The sequence below is a fragment of the Colletotrichum abscissum genome (genome assembly GCF_030869225.1).
Source record: "Colletotrichum abscissum strain IMI 504890 chromosome Unknown Scaffold_1.1, whole genome shotgun sequence".
Taxonomy (NCBI): Eukaryota; Fungi; Ascomycota; class Sordariomycetes; order Glomerellales; family Glomerellaceae; genus Colletotrichum; species Colletotrichum abscissum.
The window spans coordinates 2,162,089-2,181,365 of record NW_026849987.1 but is presented as its reverse complement, the minus strand read 5'-3'; the positions used below and the strand labels follow the sequence as shown (position 1 = coordinate 2,181,365).

Below are 19,277 nucleotides of genomic sequence, written 5' to 3'. Positions count from 1 at the left end.
ACGTCTTGTTTTGTCGTGGGACGTGGACAGACTGTAATCCTAAAGTACTCACCCTGTGATACCGCCAGCCTGTGCCCTCACGCATTTGGCATTTTGTCCTCCCTCCATGAAGTCAGTCAACATACTGTCTCTCAGATGCAGTATGTGGTGAGTAAGGTGCACGGCCTGCGCCAACCCCAGAGTGCCCGCGAATGGAAGAGGAATGAAGGGTACGGAGTGCGGACCGTCGTCGAGGAAACCTGACATGGACCATGATGGTCTCCCAGGGCCCGGCCGGATCCCCGATCGATCATGGTGGGCAAGTTTAGTCACAAAATATGAATGAGAGAGAGAGAGAGAAAGATGGAGAGGGTATGCATCTGGCTGGCCTTGTTGCAGTGAGTAGTGTGTGAGTGTGACTCGAGACATGATAAGGCGGATGATCTTTGCTACACCCCGAGATCAACTTACTCGGTGAACGATCCGTAGTGTAGGGCAATAGGGCCAACTGCGAGTCTGCGACATGCAAACATCCTGGTGTCTGATCATGCCCTGCCCACCGGCACATTTCTCAACACCTGCTGCAGGTAAACAGTGAACTTACGAGACCAGATTGGGACCGTGATACCCAGGCCTCGATGCTGTGGCCCCGAACAAAGCCCATCTGGACCCCGGTTCGGAGCCGCGGGAGACGTGTCGTCCGGGGTTGGTTGGCGATGGCTGGACGGAGCATCGTCCGTACACTTGAGAATAACATGTTAGGCTGACGGGTTCCCGTTGAGGCTGGAGACGCGGCGTCGCAAACCCGGATGGCGCCAATCTACCTACTTCACTGTGTCAGTCACGAACTGGTCAATTGGGATGTCTCTGTTGCGTCTCTGTACGAATACAATGATTCGTACTGTGGTATATTCTCGATGCCAGACGGCAGTCTGCAGAGGTGGACAATGTGGCAGTGGTGGGTGGGCACTAAGGATACATACTACGTAGCTTGACTGAAATCTGGGACTCGCAGGGTGCTCGTGGCCCCGTGCATCCGTGCCTCCGCGCCCTTGTTATTTTCTCCTCCCGGCACGCATGTACTTCGTCCCGTTTCGCTGCAACGCTTTCCTCATATTGAGATGGATCGATGTGGATGAGCCTAATACCAACGTCCATTCCTTGGTCCTGGTCCTGGTCCTGGTCTTGCGGCTTACCCGTCGTCTTGGGCATCCCCGTTGAAAGTTCCAACGTTCAACGCATCTCCAACTCGCAACACTGCCTTTTTTTTTGTCGCCTCTGATAGAAGCCAGATGACACTTTTGAAAAAAAAAAAACAAGTACCAGATTGCCAGCAGATACACCGCCAGGTCACGTCTCCATACCACCGCGGTCACTTGGCACAAGCTCAGGTACCTCCTCCCACCTTGTGAGAAGCAGGCCGTCACGGCTTGATCATTTCAGGTCTAGCGCCCATGTGTGCAATCGAACTAGACAAGGATCACCCTGGAGTACTTTGTGCAGCGTGTTGGGGGGGAAAAGCAGCAACTTGAGCCACGAGCCGTGAGCCTCGAGCTTTTTTTTTCGAGCCTTTTCTCTCTGTCTCCCTCTCTGTCTCTCTCTCTTTCCTCTCTCAGTCTGTGTGGTTTGCGTTCCGGTTCTTTGAGAGGGTCCCGTTCCGTCTTTGCTAGGTGGGCGTGCCCTTCCTGACCACAATGAGACGCTACACACACCGCGAAGCAATTTTTGCATGGCTTTCCCCCTGCTACAGACGCCATGTGAGGTTCTCTAGTGCGCAAAGTACCGGCTTGCGGTCAAGATTCTTCCTCGCCAATGACCTCTGGTCTGTACTGCGTAGTCTGTAGTCTGTACAGTACGGATATGCAAAGCATCAATGCAAGGGCAAATATCCCCTGCTACGTTGTTGTATTTGCAGCTCCTTCTTCTCAGTAGGCACCTCGGCTTTGTCTCCCATCAGGTGTACCTGACAGGAGCAGGGACACCAGTGTGACGGGGACAAGAAGAATAAAGCAACGAAGCGCCGAAATGCGTGGGCGGGAAGGACTCGGACTTGAGGACCATGTTGCTGGGTCGTGAGGATCTGTGGGAGACAAGACGACGGGCGAATAGGAATGACAAGAGTGTGACGCCAGAATGGTTCAACTGGTAATCGGAAGCAGAAAAAGGAATAGGAATGAAAACTTAGTTGCCCGCCTGGGAAGCAAGACGAGAGGGAAGGGGATAAGAAGAAATGAGGCAAAGACAAACGAGGCTCGGTCTAGGAAAAAGGTTGACGGTTGGCCTGCATCTATTCCAACACTATTCCGGGGCAGGCTGCCTATGTATCCGTTCGCACTTTGTTAGGGTGGGAGGAACTCGCCAATGGGCCAATGTCTTGCCATGGCTGGACTCGGGAGAGACATTGGATTGTATCGACGGACCGAGTGTTGATTCTGCCAGGCTTCAAGAATGCGCGGCGTAACCATTGGAAGCTGCAGAAAGTCGACGACCACCTCAGAGAACCCGGCGCAGAAATGAGATGGAATGTGGAAAGGGTCTGTTGGTACTAGGCAACTAGGAATGGCCCAGCTACTAACTGATTCTTTGTACGAAGACCGAGATGAAGAATTGGGGACGTCGAAATTCCTCTACATTCCTTTGCCTCTCGCATCGCGGATTGCCCGGGGCAGGTCCCTGGTAATTGGGAACAGACGAGGTGCCGTGGACGGTGGCGTAGCCGTGCCGGTCCTTACCGGCTTGCCTTGCCCTGCTCACCGGGTGATGTAGGTAAATCACTGGCGAGCGAGACGCGTGACTGGGGGGTTTTTGAGAGATGGCCATGGCCATGGGATTTGCTCCTCCACGATCTGCTGGAGAGAGCTCATGGTGATCGTCGCATCGCAATGTGGCATAACAGTCTGGTGAATTGATGGTGGGTATCCGGTACGTGGCTCATCCAGGCTGAGCATCTGGAGGGAGATGAACAGCAGTACTCCGTCCTCGGTACTCTATCCGTATATTCGTGAGTAATCATGACCGCCCCCGAAGCTGGAAACCTTTTGGAATGGCCTCGGAGGGGGGCAGACAGAAGAAGAAGACGGCCAAGGCAAGGCCAAGGCAGGGTACATCAGACATACGGGGTCCGGTATCGAGGTTGGCTCTGACCCTGGCCCCCGGCACTGACCCCTTCGGTCTGTCTGTACTTTGTACCGTCGTCGGTTGGCATGGAGTGAAAAAAGCTCTCCAAAGGTTAGATGAAGCAGATGAGGCGAGGACACCACCACACTCGCACCATGTCGTTCGTCAACCTCGTTCGTTCCCGGAGCGTTATTCTGATGCGCCTTGGATAGGCGTCAAGGTATGTCTCCGTACCACATACGCCTAAGGTGTTTAGGTGTACATGGTAGATATCGGTTCTGGCTGGATGTCAAAGGCTTACCCGGAAGGCCTGGGCTCGAGGTACGAAGTACACACAGAGTCTAGAGTTGGCTACCAGGTTGTGTCGTGTTAGCACCCATGATACACATACAGTCAAGAGTATCGCGGACCATTGTTGACCGCTTCCTACACCGCTGCGCTGATAGACTGATACATGTTGACAAATGCTGGGTCTCTTTTTTTTTCGCATCAGTCTCAACCACTGGAGATGTCGCTGCGAGGATATAGGACTTCAAACCAGGTTCAGGCGATGTGCAATAGGAACTCGGAGAATGAGTAAGAAATGGTACGGATAGAGTGGCAGAGAGGGCTGCTTGCTGGTGGCATTACACAGTATGGGCAACGGGGAGTGAGAGATGGAGGCAGACGGAGAATGTGCGTCGTGTGTCCAAGGTATCTTGACCGCACCCCCCTGTCACTAATACCACATCAGCCCCCCTCCCCTCTCACAATCCACGTCCCAGTCCCTGCCCTGCCTGTCTGGTCTGGTTTTCCCCTCTCAGAGTGCCAGAGTGCAAAAGAGTATTAGATTCTGCGAATATGTGAGGTAGATGAGGTACAGACTACCTTAAGGTAGTCTTTCCTAAGGCCCGAGGGCGGGAAGCCAGGAACCACATGAGAAATGAAATAAAGTATTGGATAGGTATAATAATGAAATAAAAAATCACCAACTGCGCAAAGGAAAGAAAAGGAAAGGAAGGAAGAGGGTCCCCCATTTTCGCCAGGTGCCCACTTTAGCCCGCCTGGCTTCCCTTCCCTTCCCTTCCTTCCTTCCTTCCCCCTACCTCTGTACGGATGGATACCTACGCAGTACATACTATGTAGAAAGGTACTCCGTACCTTGCCCGTCTTTCCTCGTCCTTGTTTATCCCCCCTCCCCAGTCTTCCAATGCCAGTCTCCATTGCACCTCACAGTCCAGTCCATATTCTGATGCCAATGCAGTCGGTGTTGGCGAGCAGGCGCGCACTGGTTGGCAGGTCGTGATGGACCGCAAAAAAAAGGATGGGCTGCGGCGGCTGCCCTGTCTTTTGCATGCCGGTATTGCTGTGCAGCGCTTGCCCTGGTGCCAAGTGTGAAGTGTGTACCTTTTCGTCCCAAGGTACCTTTCCTACCTTACTGCCCAAGGGTACGGGCTCGCTGCCCACCCGGCCCTCACCTCAAGTTCAACTTACACCGAATGCCCGGCCCTCATGACCAAGACCATTCTCTCTCTTGCCGGGACGAACGGCCGCAGCCTTGTTCAAGTATTCAAAGCACAGATACGGATAGAGACTTATACGGAATCAACATCTGGCCTACTTTTATCAATTGAAAAGTGGGAAGAGAACAACAGAATTACGTCCAGCAGAAACTCCCGTCTCTCCCTCGCCAACTTCAGGTACCTGAGGTGGTGACGAACCCTTGCACGTGAAGTGAGGCAAGGTACCTCGTGCACCTTCCTAAGCTCACCGGTACCTGGCTGTTGCGGCTTGCCTCTTGTTGCTCCTGCTGCGCTGCCCTGCTCTTTCCCACAGCTACCTCCCACCCCCCACTTCCAGATTAGCACCACACCCCCTCCTTCACCGGCTCTCGTCCAATCATCTCTCACCAATCCGCGCTGTCGTCCACTCATCGTCGCACGCCCTCCCCTCTCCACCTGCGCATCTCGCCGCCCTGCAGGCCCCATCCAAGCCCATCCTCTCTTCTCTCTGTCTGGTCTCCCACCACCACCCACGTACTCACGCTCATGGTGCCAGGCACCTCGTCTCCAGTCACTCTCACAGTCTCACTCACATCCACCACCACCACCAGACCTGCTTCTTCACTGCGAGCGCCCTCTTCCTCTCTCTCTTCGCCCTACCTTACCTACTACCATTCTATTCGTACGAATACACACCTACTTACCTGCTCCGACCTCCGACCTCATCCTCGTCCACCTTGCTACGGATACGTCCTCCCTCCCTCCCTTTCTTTCTCTACATACGACTAGGTATTCTGTCACCACCTCTCCTCCTCTTCCTCCGGGCCCTCCTTCTCAGCAGTCAGTCGCCTGGTCGCCCCTCTTCTTTGGGAGAATGGTTGGAATCCCCTCCTCTTCTTCTCTCTTCTCACCTTGCTCATCTGATTCACTCCAGAAAAAGGTGAACGAGCGTCTATTCGCGATATAGGGCGATTACGACGACAGCTTCCCACCTCCATCTCCTCGTCCAGTTGTCGTTTCAGCCACCCTAGTCGACCGTCGACCACAGGCAAAAATAGGCTCCACGCTTAAAAGGGCGCCAATCCTGAGCCCACCAGAACCTAAATCAACTGGCACTGAGCGAGCAAAGCCCATCTCCAGGAGGCTCCACCACGCCCAACGATCCCGTCCTCTGCCGTAACCCATTGCTCACTGCACTCACCACACGCACCACGCACGCACGCACACACCTCTTCTCTCTCTCTCTCTCTCTATCTCTCGCAGCAGCCATCTCTTCCACCTCTTTTTCTCTTCCTACAACACACTCCACACGGCCGCTCCGTCGTTGTTGTCGATTTTTCCTCTTTTCTTCGTGAGCTTCTCGTCGCACTCGTCGCCGCTGTTCACCAATCCAGAATTTGGCGACGCCTGCAGAGACGACAAGCTTGTATTGCATAATTTGCTACGCACAGTACCGTCCTGTTTTCGCAGACCACCCCCGGCTCGCTTTGTCTCGACCTGCGGCTGTCCACGCCCACCCTCCACTCTCTGGAATTTCCGCCGCTCCTGGACGGACACAACCGAAACCACAACAACCCACCACCGACAGCCACCTCTCGTCGCGGGTCATTTGCTCTTCACTCCTCTCTCCAGTCGAGTCGTCTGCATCTTCCTTTCTCAAACTCATGCCACAGCGACTGGCGCAACATCCAAAGTCGTTGCTGAACCAGGCGCTCGGGTCCCTTGACGACTCCACGTAATCTGCGTGAACGAAAAACACGAGACGAGACCGCCGAACTACCACCCACACTTGCCTCATCATCCTCCTCACTACTCCAGGACGCCCACCGACGACGAACAGGATTTTTGCGTGGCATCGCAACAACTCATACGAGCGCAACACCGGCTTTCCCGTCGCTTACCGCACCCGACTAGCTCCTTCATGCCTGTCGCAAGTCGTTAGGCACCCTGCAGGCAGTCAACGGCTCCGTGCCTCATTGTTAAGAACAAAACCAGACCAGCAACACTTCTAAGCTTTGGACCTTTCAACTCGATCAAAATTCTCTCCCACCATTCCGACCACTGGACCGCAGACCTCATCACAGCAGTCGATCGAAGGTCCCTGGTCCATTGCCGACCGAAACGATCGGTTCTCGAATTGCCGTAGAAGACTTGTGTAAAACCCGTGGAAAGCGGCCATGGCCGCGAACATGCAACACATGGCGGGAGCGGCGGGAATGATGCAACAGCAACCGCCGCGTCCCCGACCCTCCCAGGTTCAGTTGAACCAGTTTCTTTACCAGACCATGCTCGCCCAGCAACAGCCTCACACAGGCTGGCAAGCTGGCGTGGCTATCCAGGAGCGCATGATCAAGTGCCATAACTTGTACGTTGAGTTCGACTTTCACCCTCTGACTTGCCCTGTGTCGCGCCGTGACTGACACGACGTTTTTCTCCAGGATCACAAACATTGGCCTTGCCGTGCCCAGCATAGATTTCATGAAGGCGGCAGAAGTTGGCGTAAACTTCGAGCGCGATGCCTTCAACAAGTGTCAAGATAAGGTAAGAATTTGAGCCAAGAAGTTTCGCCATGATGTCTCTCCACCACTAGGGAAACACTAACATGATGATGTAGGCTCAATACGAGGCCCAAATGAGCAACAAGACGAACGAGTTCTTCCGACGACGACAGGCGAACGAGCAGACCATGACCAGCAATCTCCAAGCCCAAGCTGCGGCACAGGCTCAACAACAGCTCATGATGAACCAAAACGCGGCTATGCAGAACCAGATGGGGCGAGGAATGGGCCAGAACCAACAGCAGGGCTTCCAGCATCTCCAGCACCAGATGCAGGCGTCGCAGATTCCTCAACAGGGCCAGATGGGTGTAAACATGGGAAACCAAGGTGGCCAACCGATAGGGCCCAACCAGCAGATGTTCCAGATGCCCGGTGGACAAGGACGACCACAAAACGGCATTCCCACCGACGCCTCAAACCTCACACCGCACGATCAGCAAAAGGTGATGGAACTCGCCCAAAAAATGGCATCCGCCTGCCCCGATCCCCAGAAGAATCACTACCGCAATATTGTGCAGACCCGGTTTGCACAGAGGGCACAGGAGTACACCGCTCAAGGCAAGGATCCGGTCTTGATCTGGTTCCAGCACCAGGCCTTCCAAGGCCTGTCAAAAAACGCCGCTCTGGCCAGGCAGCGACAGCAACAGGGCGGCATGCCGCCCAACATGAACCCTGCCCAAGCCCAAGCCATGATGCAAGCCGGCAGAGGACAAATCAACCCGGCGATGATGAACGCGGCAAATATGCAGTCTGGCAATGGGGACTTTGGCCAGTTCACCATGGAGAGCATCATGAACCAACAAAAGGCGGGCATACTAGCCCAGGAGCAAGGCCAGATGGTCGTACCTGCGAGCAACGGCCCAGCGCGCAACGCCACGCCGCAACCCATCGCTGGGGGTCAAGGTCAGGGAATGCCTAATCAACCTGGACAGAATCAAACACCGCGACCAAACCAGGCTCAGCAACAGTTGAGTATGCAGCAGGCGCAACAACTCAAAATTGAGCAACAGCAGTCGCAACACGCGGCACAGATGCGTGCTCAACAGCAAGCCAGACAATTACAGGGGCAGCCGAACGGTCTCGGTGGCGCACCGCCATCCCAGAGCCCGGGTATGAACACCCTGAACACCCCCATGCGCCGTCCTCCGAGTGCCATGAATCCCATGGAAGGCCAGAATGGGCAACAGGCAAATGGTCCCTTTGCTGGCACTCTCGACCCCCGTTTCAACCAGGGCAACCAACGGCCGATGGGCGCAGCGGGCAACATGAACATGACCAACACCCCGCTTTTCCACAGCATGATGGCAAGCATGAATCCCGAGCAAAGGCAGGCTGTCCACGGTCTGCCACCAGACAAGCTGAACGAAGTCATGCAGAAGTGGCAGGAGCAACAGCGCAAGATGCAAATGAATGCTATGGGCAACCCGGGCCAGATGCAGGGTCGACCAGGGCAACTTGGACAATTCAACGTTGTCAATGGCAATCAGTTCATGAACAACGGCATGATGCCTCAGCAAGCGCAACCAGGTGCTCCTGCTCCTAACAACCAGCAGCAACTCATTGCCCAGCAACAGCAGATGTTGAACCGGTTGAGGAACCAGCAAACACCTGTAGCACCGGCTCACCAAGTCATGATGGACAGCATGGAGCTACCGCCACCAGTCCTCCAGCAAGTAGGAAACCAGCTTCGCGCTCCTCCTGAGGTACGCAAGTGGAAGGACCTACGACAATGGCTTGCACAAAACCCCGTACAGCCACAGTTGCAACAACATCTCGAGAGAATTCAGAGATCGCAGTTCGCGACCTACATGCAGAGGCAGATGGAGAAACGCAATCAGCAGCAGGCAGCAGCGGCGGCAGCGCAGCAGCAACAAACGCAGCAACCGCAACCGCCACAATCTCAGCCGCCTCAGCAGGTCCCGCCACAGGCTCAACTACAGCAAATCGCACAGCCGCCTCAACAAGCTCAACCTCAAGGACCAGCGCAGCCACAGCAGAATGGGATGCAGCCCGGCAACGGTGTACAGAATCCGCAGGCACCCAACCAACAACCAGGCATGCCGCCTGGCATGCCGAGTATTCCAGCTCACATGATTCAGGTGACGCCAACTGATATCATGAACGCTCGCAAGGCGAACCCCAAGATTGCTAGCCTTACCGACGATCAACTGAGACAGTTCATCATCCAGATTAAGCAACGGCAGATGGCTGCCGCGATGCAAAAAGAGATGGCCATGCGCCAGGCTCAATCACAAGGGCTACCGGCGCCGGGAGGACCAACCATCCCAGTGTCTGCACCTCAACCACCCCAAATGCCACAGCCCGGTATACCCGCAAATATCACCCCGACGCCCGCGCAAGCGCCACCGGCACCGCCGAAGCAGCAGAGTGCTACTCCTGATCAGAAGGCTGTTGCCAACGCCGCGGCACCACAGAACAACAACAACAACAACCGTCCGGCCTCGAGCAACCAAGCACAGCCTCCGAATCCCTCGCCTGCGACGCAGCAGAAGAACCTCAAGCGACCTAGCACTGACGAGCCTGCCGACGTCCCTCAGGCATCTCAGCAGCCTCAGAGGCCGACTGCCCAACCAGGCCAGATGCGCCCTTTCCCGAACTTTACCCCAGAGCAAATCGCGGCCATGAATCCCGAGCAGAGGGCCAAGTACGAGGCAATGAAGAGTCGCCAACAGGCCATGCAAGCTGCAGGCTCGGGCATTGCACCTACGGAGAACGACTTTGACAAGCTCAGGCGCATCGGTCAAGAAGAGCAGAGGTTGATGATGACGGAGCATATGCCTGATATCCCCATGTCACCAGAGCAGCGTACAGAGACTTGCACCAAGCTCATGAAGATCGTGGTCGACATGGGCAAGATTGGAAAGGCCCTGGGACGCTGGTATGCCGCAACTCGTGATGATCAGCGCGCCAAGAGCTATTTCCGAGCTGTAAGTGGACAATCATGCGCGTTACTGGACGTTGACAATTTACTAACATGATCTAGCGACTCCGTATGATCAGACAGTTCACCGACGGTGAACACATGATGAACCCGAAGCCAGTCTTCAGTGTCAGGCCCGCCGAGATCGACGAGGTTCGTCGACTCCTCGAGAGCATGGCGCGCGACTGTGCCTCCCTCGGCAAGAAAGCCGGTGCCGTGCCACCACAGCAAGGCCAACCCGCAGCGCCGAACCAGGCCGGTGCTACTCCTGCGCAAAGCGGGCAGGTGACGCCATTGAGTGCGGCCAACTTGGAGAAGCAGACCAAGGCTTTGAACAATATGCATCAGCGGTCCAACAGCAAGAGCGGGGCCCCCCCAGCTGCACCAACGACGAGCCAGCCTCCATTCCCGTTCAACGCAACCTCTCCGCATGGCGATCCCACTTACATGGACAGGCCAAAGGTGAACAGGGACAACCTGAAATTGCCCAACCCGCGAAAGAAGGCCAAGACTGGGGCGCAACCGACGCCGCCCCAGCAGCCGAGTCAGACAACCCCGTCGCCCCAGATCAGCAAGTCTGGTTCCCCGGAACTTAAGAGGCAGGCCATGCCCGAACCCAAGGCGCCGCCAAAGCCCATGTTCTTGTGCCCCGAGGCAGACTGCGAGATGGCAACAACGGGCTTCCCTTCAGAGCAGGCGCGACAGACGCATATTCAAGAAGAGCATGTCAAGCCTCTGGAGGATCCCATGAAGTTCATGCAAGAAAACTTGGCTCTCTCTTTGGGATTGGATGCCAACGGTCAGGTGCCAGTCACTGCACAGCCAATGGGCCAGAACGCATCCAAACAAGGCCAAACACCAGCCAGCAATCCGGGTGCAACGCCAATGTCTCGAGATGCGTCGATGCAGCGTACGGGCAGCAAGGTGGGAGGGAAGGCACAGGACAACAAGCTTGCGGTTGGCAAGACGGACAACACTCCCAAGATGGAGCACAAGCAGCCCGAGATGGCGGCGGCACCGGCTCCGACGATGGACGCGTGGGCAACGACGGTCAACCCACAGAGCCTGTTCAACAACCTCGGCAAGTTCGAGCTCGGCGCCAACGGCGTCATCAGCGACATGGCCGTGTACCGGTCACAGACACCGAACGATACACCCGAGTCGAGCAAGGACAGCGGATCATCGGAGCCCAACAGCGATATTTCAGAGGGTGTCCACCTGGACATTGACCTCAACTGGCAACCAGTCGACATGGACGTGCTTCTTGATATGAACAACATCAACATGGACGGACTGGACGGCGGGGCCGAATTTGAGGGGCTGATGCTAGAGGAGGCGATGGCGCCGATGGAGCAGTTCCCTAACTGGGATGAAGTGACGAATGACTTCAACAAGCCGTTCCAGTTTGACAACAGCCTATACTCACTCGATGTCTCGTCGTCGATGTGAAGAATACAGACGAGGAGCAAAGTGACAAGGAGGAAGCTGAAAGAGGATTAAAAAAAATTAAAAAAAAAAAAAAGTGACCGACAAATACGATGGGAAGCGGATGCTGGATACCCCCGGGAGAGAGTTCCACGAATGACGACCAGCCGGTTCATTGGATGGGTGGGCAAGGTTAGCATTGGGAAAAGCAAAGGGTTCGGCGTTCCTCCGGCAGAGTTGCAGACTGGCTCAGTGTGCAGGCTCTGGGCTGGTCTCTTTTCGAGCGTTTGTGGTTTTTTCTTGATGGTATACGGAGAAAGTTGTTTGCCTGGGTGGTTTGAGGATGCGACGAAGATGATTCCATTTCACTTCTCTTTTCTTTGCTGTCTTTTGAAGATTATTTCATTTGGAGAGACAGCTACTTCTACATGTTGTATGTATCGGAGGAGGGGAGGCCGAATTGTTTTAGTTAGTTTCCTTGGCGAGGACGAAAGCGTCAACGCAACTCTCGCAAGGGCGAGAGGAATGATACCCGAGTTTACAAACGAGCGTCTCGTGAGACTGTGATTGTGAGATGTTGCCATGTCCGAGAGTGTCCTGAGAGGCTGAAGCTACAAACAAGCACGTTTGAGTCGAAAACAGGTGGAGAATGAGAAGAGGGAGGAGGGAGGAGGGAGGACTCGCCCATGCCAGTCAAGCGCCAATGTCAAGGCCATGGAAACGACGCGTGGTGGTTGATATTACCCCAAATTGACCAACAGTTGACGGGAAGGGTATCCGTAGGTACCTTGGGTCGGTTTCTTTGGGGCGGGAAAGAGGTGTCAGGTCGATCCCAGCGGCGTGGACCCTTGAACGGTGCGTGGGTGCGTGTCCCCCGGTACCTGCATTTCCATGTCTCGTTAGCGCTAGGCCAGATGCGATCGACCGGGTGGCTAGGCGGACCCTTGCCAACCTGGAAAAGTTGCAACGCGCCTCTGGGGACTAATTACTCTTCTTCTGCACTGCAGGTGGTGGGTGGTGTACTTATGTAAGCCGCGGTCTGGAACACGGTTGGTAGTTGTAGGTTCTCGCCCCCCCCCCCTCCCCACCCTGCCCAGCGCCCCTGAAGAGCGCTATAATGCACTGTAAGGTTCCCTGACTTTTGGGAACTCTCAGCGGTGCAGCGTGTTAAGGTAAGGTAAGGTAGGTAGGTAGGTGACGGGACCCGACGAAAGCAGTGACGTGCCGCGGGCGGGTTTTGGACTTTTTTTGACGCAGCAGGGGTACGCGACTGAGTATGCCAGCCACCAGACAGGGGGGCGATGAAGCGGGCCGCGATTTTTGGGGCGGTTCTCTTTACTCTCTTTCTTGTTTCTTTTTTTTGCCAGGTTTGCTTTCTATTGTATAGTGATGTTCATGCGGTGAAGAAGCCGGAAAAGTGCGCTACCAAACGCGGGTACGCGGTCCCTGAGACGCTACCATTCTACCTACATATTCCTTCTCAGACAAACGGTCAGAGGTGCACCGCACCACCCTTTTACGCGTCTTTGTCTGTGTGTGTGACGCTGGATCATTATCATACCTTGAGGTAGTCCATGGAATACCTGACCAACACACATTAGACAGCTCCCTTTCCCCTTTCCCCCCCTTGGTTGTGAGAAATTTCATCTCTTCTCCCTAAAGTTCTCAAAGGGGAACCAAGGTTTTTGTAACGTTGGGTACCGGAACATCAGACGTCAAAAATGTCAAACGTCAACAAACAGTTTGTTGCTGTTATTTGTTTTGTTTAGAAAATAAAACGCACGGGCAGAGGGCGGGAAGGGAAGCACCTCAGAGGCTCGGAGGCTTACGTTCAGTTCAGTGGGTTAGGTACCGCATTCTTGTGTTGCTACAGCTGCACGCGGGCGGGAGCCGTTCGTTCTTCATTCGTTCCAGGTCGGGTTGGGTTTAGGCTCAGAGGTCAGAGGTACCTTGACACTGGACGTCCCCCCGAATCCCCATCACCCCCAGCACTGCACGTCGCCCAGCTCCATCCACGGCACGCCACGAAACACGCTCCGAGAAGTTCGCTTGAGAGCTTTTTTGTAAATTGGCGATTTACGTGGGAATAGCAACTTCCCTCTTCCTTTTCCTCTCTCTCTTTCTCTCTCTCACTCTACTCCGTATCCCTCTTCCTCTCTCTCACCGCGTGCACCTTTACTGGGTATTACCTTGGGGCTTTTCAGCTAAGGTGCTTTACTCTGCCTCTTTCTCCCCCTCCTCCACACCAACACGCTCTCTCCCATCCCGTCAAGCTACTCCGTGACCTACCCACCTAACCTCCAATCAACAACCACTCCGAGGATCCAGACCCCCAACTACGTCCTCTTCCCTCCCTTTCCCTTTCCCCCCCAAAGCTCCCTTTCCTCCAAACTTTCAACGGTGGTGCAGGAAAGAGGAAAAAGGAACCATCAGGTATACACATAACACGGTCTTTACCAACCCATCAACACAAACACAGTACACTGCACGTACACAGCAGCAACACCAAAAAGAAAAAGAAAAAGTCATGGACTCCTCATCGCCGGCAAAGAGACGCGCCCTCGCGCCCCTGGACGCGAACGTGAACGCGATATCGTCGCCCACGAAGCTGCACAAACACTCCAAGCTGGGGGCGACGCCCCAATCGCCGCGTAAGAGCAACAGCAGCGGCAGCCCCGTCAAGTCTCTCAATCTCAAGAGGTCCTTTGCCGCCGCCGCCGTCGACATCTTTGACGAGAACGCACTTGTTCCCAAGAAGAAGCAATGTCAGGAGCCCGCCTCTGCTCTTGCCGCTGCTTCTAATGCTACTACTACTACTACCACCACCGCTGCACCCGTAGCTGTAGCTGCACCTGCGCGAGAAGTTGCACTGGCACCTGAAGCTACATCACCAGTCCCTGCTATTCCATCTGCATCCGCGGCCGCATCGACTCCCGCACAGACGGAGATGGAGATGGACGTTGATCCCGATGCCACGGAGGTGAGAAGATATCCCAAATAGAAGTCAATTGACAACGTACATTGGGAATTGGTGTACTGATACGCGTGCCATTGACAGACCCAGAGCGAACAATCAGAAGAGCAGAACCAGCAAAGCGAACAACAACTAGAACCCGAGGTGGTGCAGGGCGAGAACGAACTGCTGCCAGAACAACAGCAGGAAGGGTCGCGGCACGAGACACCGCGAACCCGCTCCGCGTCCCCCGCAGACACGTCGGCCGTGTTCGACACCTCGGCCATGGACACGTCCCAAAACACCACCATCCTCACCGAGCCAGACGCAGAGCAGGCTAGGACCCTGCCGCCGCCGAGGCCGAGGAGGCTATTGACCCGCGAGGAGGCGCGACAGGTACGACTTTTCTTATTCCAATTCTAATCCTTCGTTATGCCGGATCATTATCTTGGATCGACATGTGGAAAAACAAGATCGCTGACTTTGATGGTTCATAGAAAGCTCGAATCCTTCGACTGAAACTCGGACTCGCGAATTACAAGCTCCAGACAGGGCAGGAGAACGTGCCGCTTGACAAGCTGGAGGTGAAGCCGCGACCGGGGCAGCAACCGCAGGAGACGAAGATGCAAACGCAGACGCAGACGGCGGAGAGGGCTCTGCCGAGGGTCATGGTGCAGCCGCCGTCAAGCCGTGATGGCCCCCCCGAGAAGGACGCCGAGGAGGAGGTTGTCGAGGAGACTGAGACGGACGAGCCCGCGCAATCGCAGGAGTCCGCCGAGGCCGAAGTGGCGACAACACAGGCACCACAGGTGCAGGAAGAGGAGGAATCTCGGAACGTGGTCAGCGTCCTGCCGCGTCTCGATATGGATAACCTCAAAGCTGGCAACGACGAAGACGAGCCGACGAGTGCTGTTTCGGGTGGTATCGTGAGCAGTCTGCTCAGTTTGGCGAGGGGTTCGTCATCCTCCGTTTCTACTTCGTCATGACGCGCCGTTGGTGGGGTGGATGGATATATCTTGGGTTTTGGGGGCTCGTGAAAAAAAAGGCGTTTTATGTTGGGGAGACTTGCATTGCATCGTTTCGGTTCGGCTCATCGTCGACCGCGTCCCGCGTCGGAACTTTTTTTTTCTTTCTTTTTGCATGATGTTTCGTCGCAGCAAACGGGTTGATGATAGTACCGCGCCATTATCATGGCTCAGAACAAGGAGATGAGGGGAGTGGACGGGAATACTTTGGTATGTCTGCATGAAGTTGGGATTGGGATATATCCCCATTGTCGGATCGGGTCCTCTCGAGCCAGGAAGAGGGAGAGCTTGATCCATTGTCAGAGAGATGTACTTCCTGGGCGAAACTTGTACGCATCTCATGATGGAAGGATGGTCACACTTTTTTTTTGTTGCAACCCCAAGCTGAGTTGTCAGCTCAGCTTCATGGAAGAAGCTGCACAATCTACAGCATGAGGAAACGGCGTTGTGGGCGCTAGTATTGCCTTTGTTGGAAGCTAGAGCTTGAGCTTGAGCTGAAATGCCGGCGAAGCCAAAAACATTTTTTTTTCTTGCCTGCATGAACGAGGAAGTTGCGTCATTGATTCGCTCTTGATATACCTAATGAAAAAAGTGACCTCAGGTTTGGATTCGGCTGTGATGAGGTTCGTTGATGTTGGATGTGACTTTCTGAGATGATGATGTTATGAATTGTCTTTCGGCCCGTCGGTCGGGGTTGGGTGGTGGATTGGTTCTCGGAGCGGGACGGTGCGGGGGAGGCGGGAGTGAGGGGGAGCGGGGCTTGCTGAAGGTTTTGGTGGGGCCGCGTTCGGCGCGGGTACGGGGTTCGAGTGGGGTCGTCCCAGTTTCTCGGGGGTCGGCGCTTGGCTCGGCGCGGTCGACGAGGTGGTTGGGAACGAGGTTCACAAGGACGAACAGGCGATTTCAAGGCATTGGGATAGATGGCGGTCCAGGGGTTGACTGCTGTTGTCGTGTTTTGCGAGCGGGTAGTATCTCGAGGTACGTAGGGGCATGCTGGTTGTAGGAAGAGTTTAGATGTTCCGGGTAGCTAGGGACGCTGCCCTGGGGTTCTGCAGCTCGGATGCCGCGGACGGCGGTGTCGCGCAGAGTGGCGAGGCCATGGTGGCCCATGTTGCTCTGGTGAGCGGTGTCTTGTTGCCGAATCTCGAACTGCTTGATGGAGGCATAGTGTTGTTGTGTGCGGGACATCGTGGTGTGATTTCGCGAGCACACAGGCGCTCTTTTTCATTTATTGATGGAAATGAGACACATTCACGTAGTCCCATCGGTCAGGAGCCAGTGCGTAGTCTTTTTTTCCTTGGCTTGGCCGGGAGTGAGTGGAGGTCGGCATCTGATTGCAGGTATAAAAGAAGTAGGATGATCTCGCGTTTTGCAGAACTCGGCAACTTTGGCTGCCATCTTCCGTTGTTTAATCAGAAGAGAGTGATCCTTTGTGTAGGAGACCCAAGTCCGCACGACATATCTGTTGCGTCGAATACTGGGGGTTTCTAGAAATCGAGATCCTTACCAGCTGTCATCTTTCCGTGGTTCCCGTCTGTTGCGTATTCTATGAGAACAATTACCCATGTAATGGAGCTGTGAGATGGCGGCGGTGGCGCTGTCTGCTGTATTTTTGTACGTAGTGCTTTCTATAGACCCTTTACATTGTTCACGATAAGGACGAAGACGAAGGTCGCCGGGGCGCCAAATATAGCAAACGACTACATCGTCTTCACCTCGCAGGTAACATGTGTGCTCAGTCATCAGATTCCTAAAGGTTCATGGGACATTTTAAAGAACGGGACCGACCATACTACGAATAGGGGGGGGGGGGGGGGGGGGGGGCAAAAACAAGACCAACTAGCACCTCGTGACTGCGCAGGTGTGAGGGTATAGTGAGATCACAGACAAGGAAGGTGGGGGGTTAGTGGAGAGGAGGGGGGGGGGGGGGGGGGGGGGGGGGGGGGGGGGGGGGGGGGGGGGGGGGGGGGCTCGGTTTCGTGTGAACATGGCCAGCCAGTGTGAAGTACGGGTCTATAGCACAAGCATGTGTCTGGGGATACCTCCTACTGACGGCTTGCGACGGTTTCAGACGTGCGCGCACGACATTAAATGGGCCATTCCCCATCGTACCAATTTATCGAGAGCCATCGCGCTTTCCGGACGGCAGAAGCATGGAAGTATGTATCAGCGGGATCCAAGCAAGCGGCACCATCTTGTTGACACGGGTGTTCATCGCCAGAATCTTGGCCGACAAAGTCAGTGGGGTGACAGACTATTGTTGGAAATAAGTTTTGAGGTATCCTTCGCAACAACTAGGTATCCGGATCCAGGGCTGTTACCCTGGCGTCGGGGTGAAGTGCTCCGCTTGCAAGCCACCTGTTCCATATTCCGCTCCGGGGGAGACCCCGAGAGACGGAGTGCAGGGCGATCAAATCCCTGTCCGAAATCTCCTGCCGTCTTCTTTGGATGTTCTGGAGACGAGTGCTCCACGAAGGGGGATTGTGGTCAACGGAGAGGAACGTGTTTGAAGCGTTATCGGCGGATAGTCTGTATTCTAGGCTCGGGAAGGAAGACTTTCCTCTCAGCTTCTACGACCTGTCAATATTTCCCTGCCAAGACTCGTTTTGCACGGGTTATTGTGGTTGGATTGTCCGTTTCGATGCTTGTCCGATATCTCATGCGAGGCGTACGTATACAAATGGCCAGAACTATGGCTCTAGATAGCTTGAGGCAGCCAACTGAAGATGAACGAAGAGGATGAGACATTTACGAAATACGTTTTCTAGCTTGGTCTCACGAGTATCTAAGTAGTCGAGACCGTGCAACGTAGAGCACTCGACGTGGAGATGTCCTACTTATCCGTCTCAAGGCCCAAGACTGTGCCGGGCTCCTAAGCGAACTAGCAACTAAGTATCAGGCAGGCTATAAGACGGCAGTCGCTTTGGGATCTTCCAAAAAATAGGGACATGGGTAGAAGTGTCGAATCCGTACTCCCGGAAGAAGATCAATCGCGTGCTCCACGAGTTTAGTGCGCTTGATCTCCGCTAGTCTCTTCGCGAAGCAATGCTTGTAGGTGTAATATAATCGTTTGACTAAGTCCTTTCTCTCCTTTGTATCTGCTATCGCGCCGACCGTAATGTTTGAGCTCTAGAACTATAAGTCTACCTCATGCTGCGGAGCTTAAGATAGAGGTTGGAAAATATCGAAAAATCGACTTTCTAAGGGGTGGGTATAGGAAATCGGATTTTGTATATAAATTGTCGGAGCCTCAAATCTTTGCTTCCTATCATGATCTTGATTCACCTTAGAGTCGAATCGGGTGTTAGTCCTAATCTGGGTACCATTGATAGTGTAGTCGAACGTAGCGTGATATACGAGAGGAGGGTGTGAGAGTGAGAGAAGGTTTAGCTTGAGAGCATACTAATCTCGCTTTCAGGCAGTCACTCTCTGACATATGTACATAAAAGAATAAGCTAGGAGATTTGACGGAGGGTGTAGTTAGATTAATCTCTTTCTTATTATAAAAAGTAGTAATATTAATAATAGGTATTGGTCGTGCTTTAAGGCACGATTTATCTACCACTAATACAACGCTTATGGCTCGCTAAGATCTTCCTAAAGTATTAAGAGCATTGTCAAGTATTAATAGAGCTAGAGATACCCCTCAAACGACACGAGAGAAAAGAACTTCTCAAAGCCGGTTTAGGCACAGTAGGCCAAAAGGTTTTTTTTTGCCGGTTACATCCTGTGCCTCAAAGAAGTCATAGATAATATTTAGTCAGCCATTAATGTTATTTCTTTACAGCGGGTTTCCCG

The 19,277-nt window shown here is 54.3% G+C and overlaps 4 protein-coding genes across 4 annotated transcripts; 2 read left to right on the top strand and 2 right to left on the bottom strand.

Annotated features, from left to right (window-relative positions):
- Nucleotides 1–131: 131 nt before the first annotated feature.
- Nucleotides 132–293, bottom strand: CABS01_00695 (uncharacterized protein; the record flags this gene model as incomplete). Its single annotated transcript, XM_060534076.1, has 1 exon — nt 132–293. The coding sequence occupies one exon, from the start codon at nt 291–293 to the stop codon at nt 132–134; it is 162 nt and encodes a 53-aa protein (XP_060406590.1).
- A 6,461-nt stretch (nt 294–6,754) lies between these two features.
- On the top strand, nt 6,755–11,525 carry CABS01_00694 (uncharacterized protein; the record flags this gene model as incomplete). Its single annotated transcript, XM_060534075.1, has 4 exons — nt 6,755–6,942; nt 7,016–7,118; nt 7,192–10,083; nt 10,140–11,525. 4 exons carry the CDS (start codon nt 6,755–6,757, stop codon nt 11,523–11,525), a joined length of 4,569 nt encoding a protein of 1,522 aa, XP_060406589.1.
- Nucleotides 11,526–14,028: 2,503 nt separating this feature from the next.
- Nucleotides 14,029–15,440, top strand: CABS01_00693 (uncharacterized protein; the record flags this gene model as incomplete). Its single annotated transcript, XM_060534074.1, has 3 exons — nt 14,029–14,481; nt 14,560–14,850; nt 14,952–15,440. The coding sequence occupies 3 exons, from the start codon at nt 14,029–14,031 to the stop codon at nt 15,438–15,440; spliced, it is 1,233 nt and encodes a 410-aa protein (XP_060406588.1).
- Nucleotides 15,441–16,382: 942 nt separating this feature from the next.
- Nucleotides 16,383–16,667, bottom strand: CABS01_00692 (uncharacterized protein; the record flags this gene model as incomplete). Its single annotated transcript, XM_060534073.1, has 1 exon — nt 16,383–16,667. The coding sequence occupies one exon, from the start codon at nt 16,665–16,667 to the stop codon at nt 16,383–16,385; it is 285 nt and encodes a 94-aa protein (XP_060406587.1).
- Nucleotides 16,668–19,277: the final 2,610 nt, after the last annotated feature.